Genomic DNA, 18,151 nt, shown 5'->3' with positions numbered 1-18,151 from the left:
CTGCACGTCATGGGGGCCATTTTTCAATCAGACCATTCCAAACATGGCTTCCACATTCAGGGAAGGAACCATCCCACCGTTTTGGGAACATGCGATAACAGAAAGAGAAGAGTGTTGGCTTAATTTTCATAAATACTGAGGCTTGGTATTCAAATAGAGTTATCACTGGACCTGGAGGGGGCAGGCTCTTTCCAGCTTTGCTCATCCCCCCCTTGACTGCTAGAATCATCTTAAGGAGTTTTGTCTTCGACCAGCCCCACATGTTCTCTGCCTTCCTTCCTGGCTAATTATGTTGGGATGCCTCTGTTCAATCACTGCGCCTCCAAACCTAAGGCTCATTTATAACCCTATAAACAAGGAGCCTACAGGAAGAAATATAAATTTAGTATTTCTGAGGTTTGGACTGAGAAGAGTATTGATGGGTCGAGACAAGTCTGCAAGATGCCAGGAGCTCTCAAGGTCAAGACCTAACATCCCACAACAAAAGGCGGCAGTTACTTCGGCAGGTGGACCCTTCTCACAAGGTTCCCTTGACCCACCCACCCCCAGATCGGTACAGATATGGTGCCTGAGCTGGGCAGGCTGTGGCAGAGATGACATGGTGCATCTCTAAGGGTTTAGCTGAGAAGGTTCTGCGAAGGGACCATTCACAGAGGTGTAGGCAGGGTTAGAGGACCCACAAGACAGAGTGTGGCATGCAGGGTCTACAGCAGCAGGAGCTGTCACTACCTTAAGCCTGAAGAGATGGCCTGGCGAAAGCTGGCGCCGTGAAAGGCAACCCTGGATAGGATCGATGCCCACCACAACCAGCGGGGCAAGGGCGGTGCCAAGGGGACAGGTACACAGGTACACAGCCTCTCTCGCCATCACCCCCCTGTCTGCAGGTGACCCCCCCCCGCATTGACACAACCCAACTGAAATCCAGGGAGTCTTGATGTAGCCCATGGGGTCTCAGAGCCCAAATCAGGGCAAGGAGGAGTGGACAGTGGATCTAGAAGCAATGGAGAATGAACACAAAGTGCTCAAACAGTGGTGGGCTGGGACCAGGACAGAATGGTGGAAGGACCCTGGAAAGTGTTTCAAACAGCAGTGCTCATAAGGTCTTTATGAAAGTTGCCCCCTCTGCCATAGTTTTGGCTTGAGACTCACCTGGGCCCCAAGGCACTAGAAGAATGTCATGAGGATAATTCCGTTTCTTTGGAGTCTCTGTCTAGTGGCCTCGCAGTTTATCTCATGTCAGGACCTTGCAAGCCACAGTAGTTATGGGGCGACAGATCCTTGATGACCACAGCAGAAGCGGGTCACAGGGGGAACAGGTGGAGGATGCAGACGTGGAGAGTACATGGCTTCAGAAGCCACGAGAGGTGGTCTGCCCCATGCAAGGGGAAGCTGTCTCTTCTTGATCAGTGCAGTTCTAGAAGGCTGAACTCAGCCAACGGCAGAGTTCTCCACCTCTCCACCTGCCAAGCTAGCAGAGGCTACTGGAGAAGGCCAGTTCCCAGGCTAGACTGGCTGGGTTTGAATTCTGATTTTGCTACTTATTGGTTGTATGACCTTGGGCAAGTTCATTGATTTCTCTGTGCCTGTTTCCTCATTCAAAAAATCGAGATGATAGGAGTGCCTACTAGTAGCGTTGTGAGTTGTAGGAGTTAAGGGAGTTCATTCCTACAGGGGACTTACGACAGAGTCTGGCCCGTGATGAGTGCTCACCCAGTGTTAGCTAGTGTTTCACTCTCCGTGGGTAATTGTCTTTATCATCTCCATCATCTTCAAAGAGCCGTGAATGAGGATATCCTTCCTGTGGCGGGGGGTGGGGGTGGGGGGTCAAAAGGCAGTCCCCACCCAGGCTGTGTGGTTCAGACTGGATTCAAACCTACTGGCTAAACGGCGCAAAGTGCAGAACGTTTGGAGCCTCAGTTTCCTTCTCTGAAAAATAGTAGTAACATTGACACTGACTTCACAGAGGCATCCGGACACTTAGAGGAGACAATTCCTGCAAAGCACAGGGCCTCCCACCTAAAATGCGCTCGATCAGTGTTAGCCCTGTTGGAATGGATGGCCTCTATGACCTGCCTGATTCTAACACTCTCCTCATCTTCCTAAGACCTTGTCTCTAGCGGAACCTGGAGAAGCTCATTGCCCCTGTGCCTGGTTTTTGTGTCCTCTCCCTTTTCCCTCTTATCTCTCCGCCTCTTTCCTATACCTTTCCTCTTCCTCAGGCTAAAGTGGATAATGAGATCCTTAATTACAAAGACCTGGCAGCTCTCCCCAAGGTCAAGTCCATCTACGAGGTACAACGCCCCGACCTCATTTCCTACGAGCCTCATTCCAGATACACGTCCGACGAGATGCTGGAGAGATGTGGCTATGGAGAGGTATGGCGTCTCGCCCCTCTCTCGGGGGCTGTCGAAGGAGAGGAGGCCCACAGGGTCCCCAGCCACTCCATCACAGACAGACACTTCGGCTTCCACAGTGCTGGCCCCTGGACTGTTATAAACTGGAATTTATAGTCAACATTTAAAAATCAAAATTTCACCCAGAAATCTGGCTTTTCTTGAAAAATCAGAGCAGGTGACAGTACACCAGAATTTCCACCATCTGGAGAGGGGGGGAGCAGCGCCTTCTATAGGCAGGACAGGGGCTCCCCAGTTCTCCCCAGTCTCCGCCACCCCCTGAGAACCCCAACATTGAAGCCGAGAACCTGTGACCACATATCACTTGAGCTACTGTTTTTCTTCTAGTGAAGTAATCTTATACACAGCCTATAGCTGTCACCCCCTGACAGGCTCAGTGGCCTTAGGTTTATAATCCCTGGTAGGTTGGTTCTCTGGTTTTTGTACCTGATCTTAAGTCCCTATGCTCAGAGCAAGAGCCACTTTTTAAAAATTCAGCATCAGATGGCTTTCGAAATAATTCAGTGGTGGCTGGACAAGAGAAAGTGTTCTCTGGAGAAGGCAGCGTGGCTGTTACCCCGAAGGTCCTGGCAATCTCTATCTCAGGCAGCTTCTAGCCCCATCCATGGCCCCTGAACTGAGATTGTTTAAAGCAGAAGAAGGCCTGGCCTGGGGAGCAGGGACCCAGGTTCTTGTCCCCACCCCTTCCTCTCTAAAGGGATTAGGGTTCTTTGGTTGGACAGCCCAATGCAATACGAACCGGGAACAGGGGACCAAGTGTCAGGTAGAAGCTGATGCTCCTGAAGCCAGAAATGGCTCCCTGGGCCCCACGAGTCAAAGCCAACTCCAGATCTGTTTTGTTTCACTCACAAAGTATCTTTTGAAAATGCAAATCAGTTGCCAATATTTACACACGGAGAGATTTCACATAACAACCTGCATTTCTGACTTGTCCTGGAAACTTAAGGAGCTGGGTTCACTTTGAGCAGGTGTCCCACGGGCTGAGCGGCCAGCGCCCTCTGCAGGATGGGATGTCTCATCTCCAATCTGCTACACCACCCTCCAACCCAGCTCCCACGTTGATGGCCGCGGCCTGGCCTTCAGTTGGCCTTACATTTGGGTCCCCCGCCCTGCACACTGTTGTCATGAACCACAGAGGGTCGTGAACTGGTGGAAGGACAAGGAGGGGTCAGGAAATGGCTCTGAGCTTGTGGTGGAGAAGCCTGGGTCCAAGCGAAGAGCCTGCCACGTCGTACCCGAGAGGCCCGGAACCACCCCATGCCCTCTCTGGGCCTTGGTTTCCCGTTGGTAAAAGGAGCGCACCATCTCTGGGTTTCCTGCTCTCTGTGGGCACTGCTGGTATCCCCGTATGCTAAGTGCACCTGCTGTCTGGGGAGGGGGCCCAGGAGCAGCTGCAGGCCGGCCTCTGCTGTGCTACTTAACCCTCTTCCTCTCTCCCTCCTCTCTTTTCCTTTGCTCCTTCCACCATGGCCTTCAAACTCTTCGCTTCTAAGTCGCTGGGAACACTATCTCCCTACTCCCAGGTAATCGAGCTGGTTCAGGAAGACCTTTTATATGATTGTGTCCCTTTATGCTGACCAAGCCGACCACTGGTTTCACCCCTCCCCAGCCCCCTGGGGGGCTCCCCAACCACGGCACAGACAGGAGACATAGAAGCATGATCTGGAGGAAGTGGCTGCGACATAAACAGTAGAGGGTGCACCCCTTCTACCCAGAGAGGGCCTCCCTGATGCTCCTCTGATCCTTGGCCAGGATTCCAGGCACGTGACCTACGGGTTCTGTTCAAGGGACGGAGTGATGGGTGAAGGCCCCCAAAACTTGTCTCAGGTCATGTGTGTAACCCAGGGAGGGGGCCTCTGTATTCAGAAGGGCAGCACCATGAATTTTGGATCCCCTAGAATCCTAGATTCCATGTCCCTCCCCCATCTGCCTGCTAGACCCTTGAGCCACAGGCCTGCTGCATCGCCGGCCTTGCTCACGGCCCACTTCCTCCCCCAGGACATCTACGAGAGCCTGGACCTCCGACAGAGAAGGGCCTCCAGCCCAGGATACATCGACTCCCCCACCTACAGCCGGCAGGGCATGTCTCCCACCTTTTCCCGCTCGCCTCACCACTACTACCGCTCTGGTAAGGAAGGGGGAAGCCCCCAAAGGGAAAAGAAGAGCCAGGGGACAACGCAGTGGCTGGCTCTGTCGCCAGCTGCAGAGACGGCACAGGGCCCCTGCCCCAGATCTCCGTCACAGCACAGCCCTCTGGGGGGTCTGTGACCACACCCAGGTGACCAGCTGGGCCATATTGAGATGCCCCTAGCAGGGGGAGAGAAGGGGCTGAGAAGCAACAGGAAGGCGGGTGGTAAGAGGAGAGAAGTTGCAGGCATCCCAGCAGCCTTGGCTGGAAGAAGACTCCTTTGCCGTTGGCCTTGGCCTGCCCCATCCAGAGGGTAGAGCCAGAGGACCAGAAACAGGCCCAGCCTTACCCCCTCCGGTCAGGCCATCCACGGCCACCTTGAGGTTAGGAGTGAAGCAGGTGCTTGGACGGAGGAAAGAAGTAATCAAGAGGGGTGGTGGGGAGCTAAGAGGTGCAAAGTCACCTTCCTGATGCTCAGTGGGGTTGATTCTTACAACCTACAAAATCTGACTTCGGGGTGAGGCAAGAAAACAGGGTCCAGCCTGTTTCTGCAGACACGGTGCATGAGAGCACAGCCCCTCCCCGCCATCCCTGCTGTCATCACGTCACTGCTGCCTTAACTGCCACCGCGTTAATGCCTGTTTTCTCTGTGCCTCTGTTCTTTCTGGGGACCACTGCCTGCGTGCTCCAGGGCCCGAGAGTGGCCGGAGCTCTCCATACCATAGCCAGTTAGATGTGAGGTCCTCCACTCCGACCTCTTACCAGGCTCCCAAGCACTTTCACATCCCAGGTAGGATGCCAGCCCGGAATTCCCAGCACGGGTGCATGCTCCATGGGGACGCCGGGCTCCCTGCACCGGCAGCGAAGAGAAGCCGGTTCCTGGGGACCCTCCCTAACCAGCTACCCACACTAACCCACCCTGCAGTCCCGACTCGCCCATGGGCTTTGGGCCACCCACTTGACAGAGCCAGCCTTGATCAAGACCACCACGAAGCAGCCAGAGAAGTGCCTTGAGTGTCTGAGGACCGTGCCGGGACCCGGCAGTAACCATGCTGGAAGTCCTGGGCTTTGGCATCAAAACTCTTGGGACTGAATCCTGATTCCGCCACTTAGAAGCCTGTGAGCTGGGGCCAGTTACTTAGCTTTCCTGAGCCTCTGTTGTTCTCTCTATACAGCCAGGCACTGTTCTGGGCCCTGAGGTTGCAAATGTGCTCAAACCAGCCCAGGTCCTGCCTTCATGGTGTTTATATGTGGAAAGAAATTTAGTAAAAGAGTAAACGAGTAAAAGGGTAATTTCAGATAGATGATATGTGCAGTAAACATAATAAACAGGGCACCGCGGTAGAGTGACTGGGGTGGGGAAAGATGAGAAGGAGTCAGCCATTGAAGATCTCAGGGGAAAAGTCCCGCGCAGAGGGCATGGCAAGTGCAAAGGCCCTGAAACACTGAACTGGCAGCAGGCCAGCGTGCCTGGAAGTGGTGAGCGGCGAGGGGAGTGATAGGAGATAGAGCGGAAGGCAGGGGTTCGGTGACCTTGTAGGTCTGACTTAGGGTCTTGCCCAGAGTTCAGCAGAGCCGGGCCTCAACCCTGTCTCCCAACTCTGAGCTCAGGTGTTTAATTCCCACTCGCTTTTCCCCAGGAGCTCATCCTGCTGTTTCATCTGTACCTTTCTCCACTGCCCAGGAAAGGTCCCATCCTGTCTGTTTTTGAGCGAGTGGGAGGGCGATCGTGCTGAAGCATTCTGGGCACTTGTGCGTGGAATGAGGCGTGGCCGCAGGGTGGAGGCAGGGGGCGCCTTCCTGCATGGGGTCCTGCTGAGCACGCGCCGCCTCCTGCCTGCATGCCCACCACTCGAGCCCGCGTCCCTTCTTCCGCACCATTAGAATCCATCCATTCCTCTCCCCCTCCCTCACCTTTCTTAGAACCTCCCGGGTTGAGGTTGGAAACTGAGTTTTGAAAGAGGACGTCCACCGGGGAAAGGTGGTGCACCCTTGGGAAAGACGCTGACTGTCTTTCGTTCTCAGATCAGCTGACCAACTGCTGTCTCCTTTCCTCCGCTCTCCGTCTTTCTCTCTTTCTCTGTCTCTCCTCTCCCCATTGGTCCCTTCTGGGTCGGCCTGGCAGCTGGAGAAAGTAACATCTACCGGAAACCCCCGATCTACAAACGGCATGGTACGGTCCGTCGGGCGGAGAGGGCGTGGCCAGGCAAGGGGCGGGGCCATTCACCATCTGTGCAGATGGTCTGCTGGGGCCACGTGGAGGGACGCACGCAGGGCTGCAGTTCTGTCTTTCTTGTTGGCTATCCCCCAATCACTTGAGGTGATACTGGGGGGCGGGGGGGGGAGTTTGGTGTCATTTCAAAAGAGCAAGGAAGCTCTCGTGTCCCCTAAATGTTTTACCACCTACTTTCCAACCCCACCACCCTGCTGTCTGGTGTCCTAAATTCCATGGCCAGAGCAACCCTTCTCAAATGCGCTGGGAGGATGCACTCCAAGGCATGGATACTCGACCAGATGCCCTGGTCCCTCCTTTGCTCTGGACTTCCTTATTAGAAATACTGAGAGTGTGACCTAGGAACCCACACCATAACGAGCTCCATTCATGATTCTTACCTGCACTCCCGTAGGAGAAGTCAGGCATCGCTGAGACCTGTTCCTTCTTGCAAACGCGTTTACTGAGCCTCAGCCGATGAAGCACCCCCTTTGCATTGAGGATGCACAGGGGCAACTGGTACCCTGTATCACCCTCACATGCCCACAGGCTACCGGGGTAACAGAGGGGGCGGGGTACAGAATTGGAGGAAGATAGAAACAGGTGGAGGTAGCCCAGGACTGGGATCTGAGCTCACTGAGCTGGTGGAGGGGCGATACAAATATAAATCATGGCTCTAGGCTGAGACCTAACAATTTCCTCAGTTTCAGAGGGGGCTGGGCTGGGGTCCAGGTGACTCTGTGAGCACATGCATATCTATGTGTGGCTGTGGATGACAAGCCGTGCATCCGGAGTGACCACAGAAACGTACCAACCCTGACAAAGCCAGTTTGTCCAGAACAGGCCCCCAGGGTCTCAAACGCCTCGGGACTGTAAGATGTTCCAGCTGGGCTCAGCACCAGAGCAGACGCAGGAGGCGTTTGGGGTGGAGGTAGATTGCAGGGATAAGAGGGCACGTGAAAAGGCTGAATGACATCAGTTGAGATGGGAGGGACTGCCCAGGACCCAAGTTCAAGAGAATCTGCAAGCTTTGGAAGCAAGTGCTGCTGGGGGAGGGTGCACAGGCTGGAGCTGGCAAGGGGCTGATCCCAGGACGCTCTGCTGCTCTGACTGCACAGGGCGTGGGATAGTCCCTATCGATTCTTCCTGAGATGATCATGGGGGCTCACTTGTGTCTCCAGTTCTCTCTCCGCCCTAGTCGGTCTCTTGCCAGGCTTTGGGCTGTGCTAAAATCACTGCCCTGGATGGTTTTGTGGCTGCAGTAGGTTTGATCATCCATGTTGTGGAAGCTTGAAGCCGGATGGCACCTGACCCAGCAAGACCAATTCTGATACTTACAGATGAGGAAACTGAGGCAGAGAGGGGCAAGAGGTGCCCAGTGTTACAGCTTAGTTAAGTGGCAGAGCTGGGGCCAGAACCCAGCATCGTTGAACCCTGTACAGTGCTCTTTCTCTGGGCCATAGAGTCTCCCCAAGCAAGATGTGGCATTTTAGTGGGAGGGGAAATCTGATATGCAGCATGTGGCCCTGGTTGGTGACTCCCACCCTACGTATGGCTCAAATACAAAACAAGGCAGGTTTCTAGAGGCTGAGGAAGGTAGGGACATGGGATCACCTGGGACCTGCTTAATCTTACTTGGAGGAGCCACAGCCTTAGTGTTCTCTTGGGAGCAGCCCTGGGAGTCTGTGAAATGTGGTAGCAGGAGCCCTGGGCAGGCGTCTGGTCCCATTCTGGTCTACTTGTTGTGTGGTCTTCAGTAAGCCCCTTGCCCTCTTTGGTGTTCAGATTCCCAACTGTAACATGAGGGGGCTTGGCCTGAGGGCTCTTCCAGCTCTGATGCTCCATGTCCTAGACCCTGGCCTCAGAGTGACCTCCCTCCCGCAGGCTGGAGCCTGGCCGAGGCAGGAAGAGAGTATATAGTACACTGTTCCAGGACACTCTGCCTCCCTGAAGCTCTCTCCTTGGGTCCTTTGCAGGCGATTTGTCAACAGCAACCAAAAGCAAAACAAGTGAAGACATCAGCCAGGCCTCCAAATATAGTCCAGCCTACTCACCAGACCCCTACTATGCTGCAGAGTCTGAGTACTGGACCTACCATGGGTCCCCCAAAGGTAACGCGCCCCACAGAGGAGCCTGGACCAGAGCCCTGTCACCTGTGCCAGGGACACAGCGGGGCTAGGACGGTTGCCCACTCCTTCACACAATTGTTCATTTATTCATTCGGCAAATGTATGAATGTATGTATGTATTGAAGGCCAGCCCTGGGCCCTAATGAGTGAACGGGGAGCAAAATAGAGGAGGAGACCTAGGTCCCCGCTGGAGAGGGAAGTGATGTACGGGAAGTGATACACGGAGGTAGAGGAGCTTATGGGAGGGGCCATGCAGTCCAGTCTAGAACGTGATGGAACCTTCTCAAAGCAGATACTCAGCTGCCACAGGAAGAGTGGGGAGGACATAAGCCAGCAGGGTATAGAAGGACATCTGCAAAGACCCCAGGTGGGAGGGCGGGTTCCACTGGAGGAAAGGAAAGGCTGTCAGCTTAACCTGGAGCCAGAGAGGGAGGGAAGCAGGTGCGGGCTGAGGGACCACATCCCATGGGGCCTTGTGCATTGAGGTACGATGTGGGTCTTTATCCTAAACAGTAAGAAACCATTGAGAGTGACAGGATCAGATGTGTGTGTGTTTAAGAGACCACTTTGGCTGTGGGTTGGAAAATGGTTCGGAAGATAGAAAAGGGAGTTTACCCTGGCAGGGGGTCTTGATGGCGCCATCCCACGCGGTCAGACATCTCCAGCTGGGGAGATGGGTCCCCACCCATGAAGCATGGGGGCACATTGTCATCAAGCTCCATTTTGATTCAGTGCATACCTTTACTGACTGAATGTCCATTCTGAGCAAAGCTTCATGGGAGCTCGGAGATGGGCCCTGCCTTGCCCTCAAAAAATTCTCCGTTTGGGAAAGGAGATAAGACACAAGCAACTACATCCTAAAGCAGACAGCGATCTTCGAGAGCTATGTGTTTTGGGGAGGCATGGGGGGGGGGGTGGGCAGAGGGATCTTAGACCATTGCAACCACAAAAGAATAAACCCAAAAAGAGGGGAAAAAAAACTCCAAATGGCTTAAGCCAAAGCAAAGATTTTCTGGGTCATGAGAGTGAAAGTCTTTGAGGCACAGCTGGATCCAGAGGTGAATGGCCGTCATTGGGGCTGGTCCTGTCCCCGGGGTGGCTCCGTTCTCAGGCTGGGTCTGCCCTTATCATATGGCAGGATGAACTCCAGCAGGTCTAGGCTCTCCCAGGCCTATCCTTGGCAGAAAGAGGGCTTCTCTCTCCCGCCAGCAGCAAGAAAAGTCCCAATGTTGAGGCTCATTGGCTGTGTTTGGGCAGTTGGCTTCACCTGCCCTTCATGGCCAAGAATGGGAAGGGCTGCTGGGCCTTCCCATACAGGAGACCCACACTCCATCGGGGTCACTCGGCTGGAAAGTGGCGGACTGAAAGGAAACCCCTCACCTGTCGAGGCTCTGTGTCCCTCTGGGCCCTCTGCCGGGGGCAGGCTGAGTGGGGAACACACGCGGGAGCTGATCCTAGCTGTCTTTTGTCAGTGCCCCGAGCCAGAAGGTTCTCATCTGGAGGAGAGGAAGACGACTTTGACCGCAGCATGCACAAGGTGAGCAGGCTACCCCCTGGGTGAGATGCCTAGGCGGTATGTTACTGAGGATTTTTTCATTTGACAGGGACAGAAACCGAATTCAAACCCACTTATGGTAAAGAAAAGAGACATACAGCCTTGCATAACCAAAAAAGTCAAACGGTAGGGGGAGTTTCCGGTATGACTAGATCCAGCCGCTCAACTAATTGCCGTAGGAAGGTTGTCTCTCCCTTCTCTTGGGCTGGCTCACGTCTGCGCTGCCCCGGTGCTCGGGCAGGTTATTCTCACGCGCCGCCGGTGGGAATGGAGAGGGGTGCAGCCACCAGGGAAAGGCTGGCAATTCCGTTCCTGGGTAATTTACCCAGAAGAATGGGAACCTGGGACTCGAACAAGCGCACGTGTATGGATCCTCCTAGCCGCACTTTGCACGATAGCCAAAAGGTGGACGCCACCCACATGTCCATCATTGCCCAAATGGATAAGCAAGACGCGGTGTACCCGTCCAATGGGCTGTTACTCAGACCCAAAAAGGAATGACGTAATGATACAGGCCACCATGTGGATGAACCTCGAAAACCGTATGTTTAGTGAAAGAAGCCAGTCACAAAAGCCCACCCGTTGGATGATCCCGTTTCTAGGAGATGTCCAGAACAGGTCGATGCACAGAGACAGAACGCAAACTCGTGAATACCAGGGCCCAGGAGGAGAGGGAAGCAGAGACAGGGTCTTTTTGGGGGGTGATAAACAATGTTCGGGACTAGATAAAGGTGGTTAATTGTGTGTTATGTGAATGTCACCTCTATAACAATTTTTTTAAAAAGACACGGGTGCCAGTGACAAGAGTCCCAAGGAAGGCCCTCGCTGGCCCAGCTAGAGCCATCTGTCCATGTGCCGTTGGCCAGGCCCACTTCCAGTGCCCTCCACCGGAGACTCCTCCCCATCCCCAGACCACGGCACTGATTGTGGGAGAGGGACGAAGTCCCAAATGAAGCTGTGGGGTTGCGAGAAGGGGTTGCGGGGTTTGGGGAAGGCAAAAATGACAGAGGTTCACCAGAATCTAGTCACCCACCCTTCTCCCCAAGCCTGCTCCGGCTCAGTGTTCTTTGCCTCCTTCTGACTCCATCTCGCCCCTCCCCCACACCCAGCTCCAGAGTGGAATTGGCCGGCTGATTCTGAAGGAGGAGATGAAGGCCCGGTCCAGCTCCTACGCGGATCCCTGGACCCCACCCCGGAGCTCCACCAGCAGCCGGGAGGCCCTGCACACAGCTGGCTATGACATGTCCCTCAATGGCTGTAAGCACCGCCCTGGAAGTCTGTGGGGGTGGGAACACTTCCTTCCAACTCCCTGAATGAATCTTAAAGTCCTTATGGCCTTGCCTGGGTCTAGAATACACACTTGGTGAGGTGCTGTCTGGGGCACTAAGACCATGCTCTGCCCTGAGCGGGCACCTGTTTCTCTGGGGCGTCTGAAGCTGTGACTTTCGGTCAGACTCAGCGCAAAGAGAAATGTCCCCTAATAGCCCGAATGGCTCAACGATATAAGTGACTGCCTCTTGAGGTAGTAAGCCTCCCATCACAGGAAGAAAACAAGAAGAACCTTGGAGCAGGCACTTTGCCCAGAGATCCTCTCATTGTAAATTCCTCCCTGTTCCTGGACACACACATGCTTCCCTCCCTCCCTTACCCCTGTGGGAGTCAGTCTTGCTGGGAAACCCTATCTCCACTCAATACTTAATGGATAATCCCCTATGCCCGCCACTCGTAAATACATTATCGCTCTTGGTCCTCACAAAGACTGGCGATGTCGAGGGATTATTATCACCCACTTTATAGATGAGAGACCTGAGAGATGAGATATAGATGAGATATAGATGAGATATAGATGAGAGACTGCTTGCCCAAGGCCACTCACAAGTCTGTAAGTGACAGAGCCAAGTGGGGTCGGACCCAAGTCAGAGTGACTCCAAGGCCATAAGCTGTTCCCTCTTTTCCCTGCTGCACCTCGACTTTAGGCGAGACTGAGATGGCGGTGGTGGTGAAGGTGATAAAGTCAATTTTGCTTGGTGCTTTGTATGGTGACAGGCACCGGGCTAATACCTTATGGAATCATCGTATATCATTTATTGTTCACAGTAACCCTATACGGGAGACACTACCCCTCCCCGTTTTACGATGAGAAAACCAAAGCATGATTAAGTAACTTGTAGCAGTTAGGTATCGGCCAGTGGCAGAGCCAGGATACATCGACGTGCCTGTTTCCCTGTTTGACTGCCAAGGGGCAGTGTTTTCAGCCTCTGGCTCTGGGTTCTGTGCAGTGCGCCAGAGTCGCTCAAAACACAGTTCCGTCCAGTGGCCTCTGTGCAGCAAATGTCACAGAGCACCCGCTTTGCACCGGGGTGCTGGGCGGGGGAGGGGGCATGCGGGGCAGGTGTAGCGACTGAAAACTGACCAGTGGGAAGAGAGGTGGCGAAGGAGGCCCCTCCTCCCCACCAGCCAGGGTAGCCCAGGAATGGGAGCCGTGTCTGTTTGTCCCCATGAACCTTCCACCGTGTCCGTCTGCCCCCACGAACACGGCTGTCTGGCTTTTCTTTCTTGCAGCCCCTCGGTCGCACTACCTGGCTGACAGCGGTATGTTCTGCCTGCCCTCCCTTCAGCCTGTCGCGTCTTGTGAGAGCCAGAGCTGGAGGCGGGTCCCCCGGAGCTGTGATGTCCCAACACGATCCCGAACTCAAATAGCCCACCCCACCGTGTCTGTCAGATGTAGGCCTCAGTTTTTGGTTCTGGAACCAAAGTTGCCGTGCCCAGTAGCCCCCAGAGAGAAAGGAAGAGCACGCGTCTCTTCTACCCACACGAGAGCCTGCCTGTCTGGGCTCTGAGCCCAACTCCAAATCCAGGGCCTGCGTCCAGAGCCGCCGGTGGCCAGGACGCAGGGGTTCGTCACGGGAGGTTCGTACATGTGGGAGGTGTGTGCAGGGTGAGGCCAGAAGACTGTGCACGTGTGCTTCAGGTGGCCCTGGAATTCTGCCGGGGGAGGCATCCCTGAGTCAGCTGCCAGTCTGCAGAGCAGGGGGAGGAGCCGGTGGCCCCTTTCCTTCCCGCTTCCCACGGGGTTGGGGGACAGTATTGGCCGTTAGCAGAGGCCAGATAGCCTCAAGGAGAGGGACCCCTGGCTTGGGACGCCTGGTAATTGTTTGGCTGTTTCTTTTCAGACCCCCTCATCTCCAAATCTGCCTCCCTGCCTGCCTACCGAAGAAATGGGCTACACAGGGTAAGAGAGGCCGTGCTGAGACATTGCCCCCAAGATGTTAACAATTCCGGAGCCTAGACATTGGGTCACGGAACAGATATTTATGGAAAGCCTTTTACATACGTCGGGTGCTCCTCTGGGTGCTTGGAATACATCAGTGACCCCTGCTCGTTGGAGCTTACATTCTTGTAGAGAGAAACAGAAAGCAAGTAGTAAGTAGTATGCAAGTCAAACTATATAGACTGTAGAAGGTAGTGAGTGCTATGGCGGGGGAGGGTGGGGAGGGAAACAGTGAGCAGGATGAGGGGGATTGGGAGCTTGGGGAGGGAGGGCGGCAATTTGCAATTTTAAATAGAATTGCCAGGACAGATTTCATAGGAAGAGCGGTATTTGAGCAGTGAGAGAAGGCAGGGAATGTAGTTCACCAAGAAATGAATATTTATAGGGTGCCTAACTATGTGCTGCGCCTAGGCACCAGGGATGTGCCAGTGAAGTGGGTCCCCCTGACTTAAGACTGGGGCTTCTCTGAGGCCATGTCCCATCAGCCCCAGGCCATTTTCTGGAGGTGGGTAATGGCCCCAGGGAGGCAGCAGTGAGCTCGCTCAGGCCAGCCCTCGCTCTATCTCCCCTGCAGACACCCAGCGCAGACCTCTTCCACTATGACAGCATGAATGCCGTCAACTGGGGCATGCGAGGTGAGTGCCACTCCGTCCTGGGACCCACAGCAGCTTTGGACGCACTGCTCGTAACTGTGTCTTCACCTTCTGCAAAGGATCACTACAGATTCTGGCCCTACGCTGGGCTCTGTCCAAACCCCGAGTTCCCACACTCCCTTTCCCTTCCCACTCCCTCCCTCTTCCCCTCCTCTTCCCTCCTCCTCTCAAGTCCCTGGCCTTGGGTGATCTCCAGGCCATCTGTCCCATCTGGGTTCCCAGAGCCATTGCAGAATGCCGTCGTCCCAGTACTGCTCGGCTAGACTTGCCTGCCAGCCCCGGGGGGGAGGGAAACTCTCGGAGCCAAATGCACATTGTTCCCAGCGAACATTCCATGAGCTTCATGCTCTCTGCCAGCGATGCTCTCCCGCCAGCCCCCAGCAATTCCTACAAGCGGGCTCAGGCAGGTGGACGAGGCTGCACCAAAACCCGGGAGGATTCCTCTGGAAGATAGGTGATCTTGCCCATGTGTTTCACAATCTCCTCCTTTTTCTGTTCTAATTATCTCAAAAGTCACTTCTCGTCGAAAACCCTATCTCTGGATCAGCCCAACCCCCATCTCTAGCCAATCCTTTACGTTTATACCAGCCTTGATTTGGGCTGAATTCAACAAGGACAGGGTCTCTCAGACAGAGGCCAGTGTAGTGGTGCAAAGCAAAAACCAATGTATTTCCATTTTGTGTGTGTCTCTTTTCTCTCTACAGAGTACAAGGTAAAGGAGATGCGTTGACCCTGGGGGTCTCTGGGACCCTGGGAGCCGCTCCATTGGGGGCCAGCAGGAGGATGACCACACTATCTATGCAGGGAAGGGAACATCGAATAAATAACCTCAAGGGTCCTCTTGAGACCGGCGTATCCGGTCCCTCCCTGGCCAGCTTTCCCCGAATCCTACCCTATGTCTTTTGCCCGCTGAAATCAGACAGTTCCTTGTGGGCCTCGGAGACTTTCTGGAGGCTTGCCGATCACGAGACCTGAGACGTTTACAATTAGGAGGCCTTGTGCCAATTTATGTCAAACACCACCAAGCTTATTCTTAGCAGTATTAGGGGATTCAGGTTTTGCCTTTGGGGAGAAGGTGCCTTGAGGCCGTCAGGCAACTCCAAGAACAGACCCAGCCCTTCCTCCAGACTTTAACCACTGGCCCTTTCTGGGGAGAGGAGGGAGCCCAGACACAACATGCGGCTGAAGGGCTAAGCCTACCACCTTCACCTGACCTGGAACCCCACCCCCCCCCAACCCTGTCCTTTCTCCTTAGATCTACCCTTATGAACTTCTGCTGGTGACCACAAGAGGAAGAAATCGACTGCCCAAGGATGTGGACCGGACGCGTTTAGAGGTAAGTATAGAAAACTGAGCAGGCGCCTTTGGGTTTGAAGGGATTCCAGGAGTTGCCTGATCTAACCCAGCTCGAGAGGGCAGGCAGAAAGTGAAAAGCTTGAAGGTCGCACAGCTTGTTGAAAACGCAGGGATGCCAGCCTGGTTCCTTGAGCCCAGGTCGAGACGCTCTGTGCTGCCTTCCCAATCCGATGAGCATCTGTGGTGCAGAACTTCAGCACGTCTCCCGCTGATGCTTCTGTCGACTTAAGACAAGAGCTAGATTTGGTCCCTGCTCTCAGGGGCCTGCTGACTGGTTGCTAAGAAGAAACACAGCACTGGTTTTCTGCAGGATGGTACAGAAAACCGGTGCTCTGGGTGGGGAGCATGGGGGAGTCAGCGCTGTGTAGAAGGCAAAAGCATAAGGTGGTCTCACGTCAGACTCCGGGTGCAGCCCTTGCCCTGCCATCATCCCTCAGCAAGACAGCTTGGCCAAGTGACAGCCTCTCCAAACCTTAGTTTTCCCCTCTGTGGAGTGGGGCAATCATGGTGCTCCCCGCAAGGTGCCAGCGGAAGTAAGTGAGACACTATACACAGAGCCCTTGGCACAGAGTCTGGCAGTGACCTGGGCGGACGGACTTTGAAGGCTCAGGTTGGATGGGTGGAGAGGGGGGAGGGAGCATCATGAACAGCGGAACAGCATAAACAAAGCACAGAGGCTGGCCCGAATGTGGCATCGGACTTTCCAGCAGTCTCCTCCACTTGGCTTGGCGTTCCAGTCCCTGGTCCCCGATCCAGGAGCATACTGCCCTTTTCCACTGTGCCTCTCCCTGCCTCTCGCTCTCCTAGAATGCCCTTCCCATCTTGCCAGCCTCCTGACTCCTCAGGGCCCCCCATAGTGATGCCCATGTCCCAGAGCCCCCCACACCTTCCCAGGATGTGTCCCTCACACCTCCCCCAGCTCCCCCCCCCCCCAGCCCTGTGTCCAGAGTGCAGATCAAGCAGCTCTTCCCCTCTCTTGTATCAGAGCAACGAACTATCTGTTTCCTCTGCCTGACAGAGGCAGTCAGTCCTCTACCATGGGGCTCGGACCAGGGGAAGTACTGGAAAATGTTTGTGGAATTGAATGCTTCTAAGAAAGGAGGTTCAACAGCCCTTGGGATGAGCATATCAACCGCCCTTCAACTGACTGCCGAGGTTTTGCCCAGAACAAAGGGTTGGGACAGAGGGAGGGGAATGTGAGTAGACCAAGAAGTTTTGTGAGTCCTTCCAACTCCAGCGTGCTGGGCTAGCAGCCTAGCAACGTGATTATCCCCACTTTTACGAGGGCCTCCTTTACTGTAGCAGTGAGTGGCTGCTGGTGCTGAAGGGGACAGCTCCCACAGCAGCTCAGTGGAGCCAGCATTCAGGGATAGAAATGAGGTTCGGGAACCTGGTTCATCCTGGAGGACCAATTGCCCTCGTACATCCTCCAGGATACCCAGAAGCTCTGATCAAGGAAGCTCACCCTGCCCTAAGAATCAGCCAGGGAGCTTCTTAAAAACAACTATACCACGCCCCAGCCTAGACCAATTCGATCGCAATCTGGGGAAGGAGCTCAGGCATCAGAGAGGCTTCCAGGGATGTCTAACATGGAGCCCGAGCTGAGACCACGGGGCTACAGACACTGCCCGGGTCCCCTCCGGACTGAAGAGCTCCTCAAGGAGCTCAGAGTGCAGACTGTCATTCCCCCCAAAAATACTTACTGAAAGTCTATTATATAGGCCAGGTCCTGTTCTCAGGGTTTGCAGTATACCAGTGAACAAAACAGGGACCCCTGCCCCCTTGGAGCTGGCGTTCTCGCATGAGGAGACAGACACTAAATGACACAAATAATAAATAAATGATCTGGAACATGGGAAACTAACCGGGCTGAGGGAAGAGGTGAAAGGACAGCGGAGAATTGGGGTTTAGAGGGAGAGGTAAGTTGCAGTGTTAAATAGGGGTGGTCAGAGTGATCTCGCTGCAAATGTGACATCTGAACAAAGACCTGAAATAGGTGAACCATTTAGTTAGCCACACTTATATGAGGAGGAAGAGCATCCTCGGCAGAGGGAACGGCCACTGCCAAGGCCCTGTCACAGGTGAGGAAAGCAGGTGGTGAGTGTGGCTGGGTCACATGAGCACAGGGAAGAGGATGAGGCGGAAATGAAATCAAATGAAATGAGGACCAGACCCCCCCACCATGTGACAGACACATGAAGAGAAAAAAGAAAGGGGGCAGCAGCTGGTCCTTCACAGAGGGGGAGCGGGAGAGCCTCAGTCTCCCCCAGCATGTTCTCAAGTTGAGTCTGCCATTCCTTTACATGGAGACTCATAGAAAAGATTTGGGGGCACAGCAGAGAGGATGAACTAGGGAATCAACCATAGCCATCACCCTCCACAAGAACAACAACAACAACAAAACAGATGGAGGTTAAATTACAGTTCCCCTAA

At 54.4% G+C, this 18,151-nt stretch overlaps 1 protein-coding gene across 8 annotated transcripts in view; it reads left to right on the top strand.

The window, feature by feature from the left end:
- ABLIM3 (actin binding LIM protein family member 3) overlaps window positions 1-18,151 on the top strand; it is a 110,458-nt gene that overhangs the window by 88,201 nt on the left and 4,106 nt on the right. For 2 of the 8 annotated variants that reach the window (XM_019810867.2, XM_045037072.1), the window contains 13 exons: window positions 2,220-2,375; window positions 3,908-3,937; window positions 4,413-4,542; window positions 5,234-5,332; window positions 6,668-6,715; window positions 8,731-8,865; window positions 10,356-10,420; window positions 11,548-11,695; window positions 13,001-13,030; window positions 13,612-13,670; window positions 14,284-14,344; window positions 15,067-15,074; window positions 15,618-15,698. In XM_019810867.2, the coding sequence (XP_019666426.1) occupies window positions 2,220-2,375; window positions 3,908-3,937; window positions 4,413-4,542; window positions 5,234-5,332; window positions 6,668-6,715; window positions 8,731-8,865; window positions 10,356-10,420; window positions 11,548-11,695; window positions 13,001-13,030; window positions 13,612-13,670; window positions 14,284-14,344; window positions 15,067-15,074; window positions 15,618-15,698 (1,050 nt within the window). The remainder of the gene's footprint in view (window positions 1-2,219; window positions 2,376-3,907; window positions 3,938-4,412; window positions 4,543-5,233; window positions 5,333-6,667; window positions 6,716-8,730; window positions 8,866-10,355; window positions 10,421-11,547; window positions 11,696-13,000; window positions 13,031-13,611; window positions 13,671-14,283; window positions 14,345-15,066; window positions 15,075-15,617; window positions 15,699-18,151) is intronic. The other 6 variants (XM_006928010.4, XM_019810880.2, XM_019810883.2 and 3 more) reach the window with 6 other exon arrangements.

The sequence above is a fragment of the Felis catus genome, chromosome A1 (genome assembly GCF_018350175.1).
Source record: "Felis catus isolate Fca126 chromosome A1, F.catus_Fca126_mat1.0, whole genome shotgun sequence".
In the NCBI taxonomy this organism is placed as follows: Eukaryota; Metazoa; Chordata; class Mammalia; order Carnivora; family Felidae; genus Felis; species Felis catus.
This window is presented reverse-complemented; position numbering and strand designations above follow the sequence as displayed.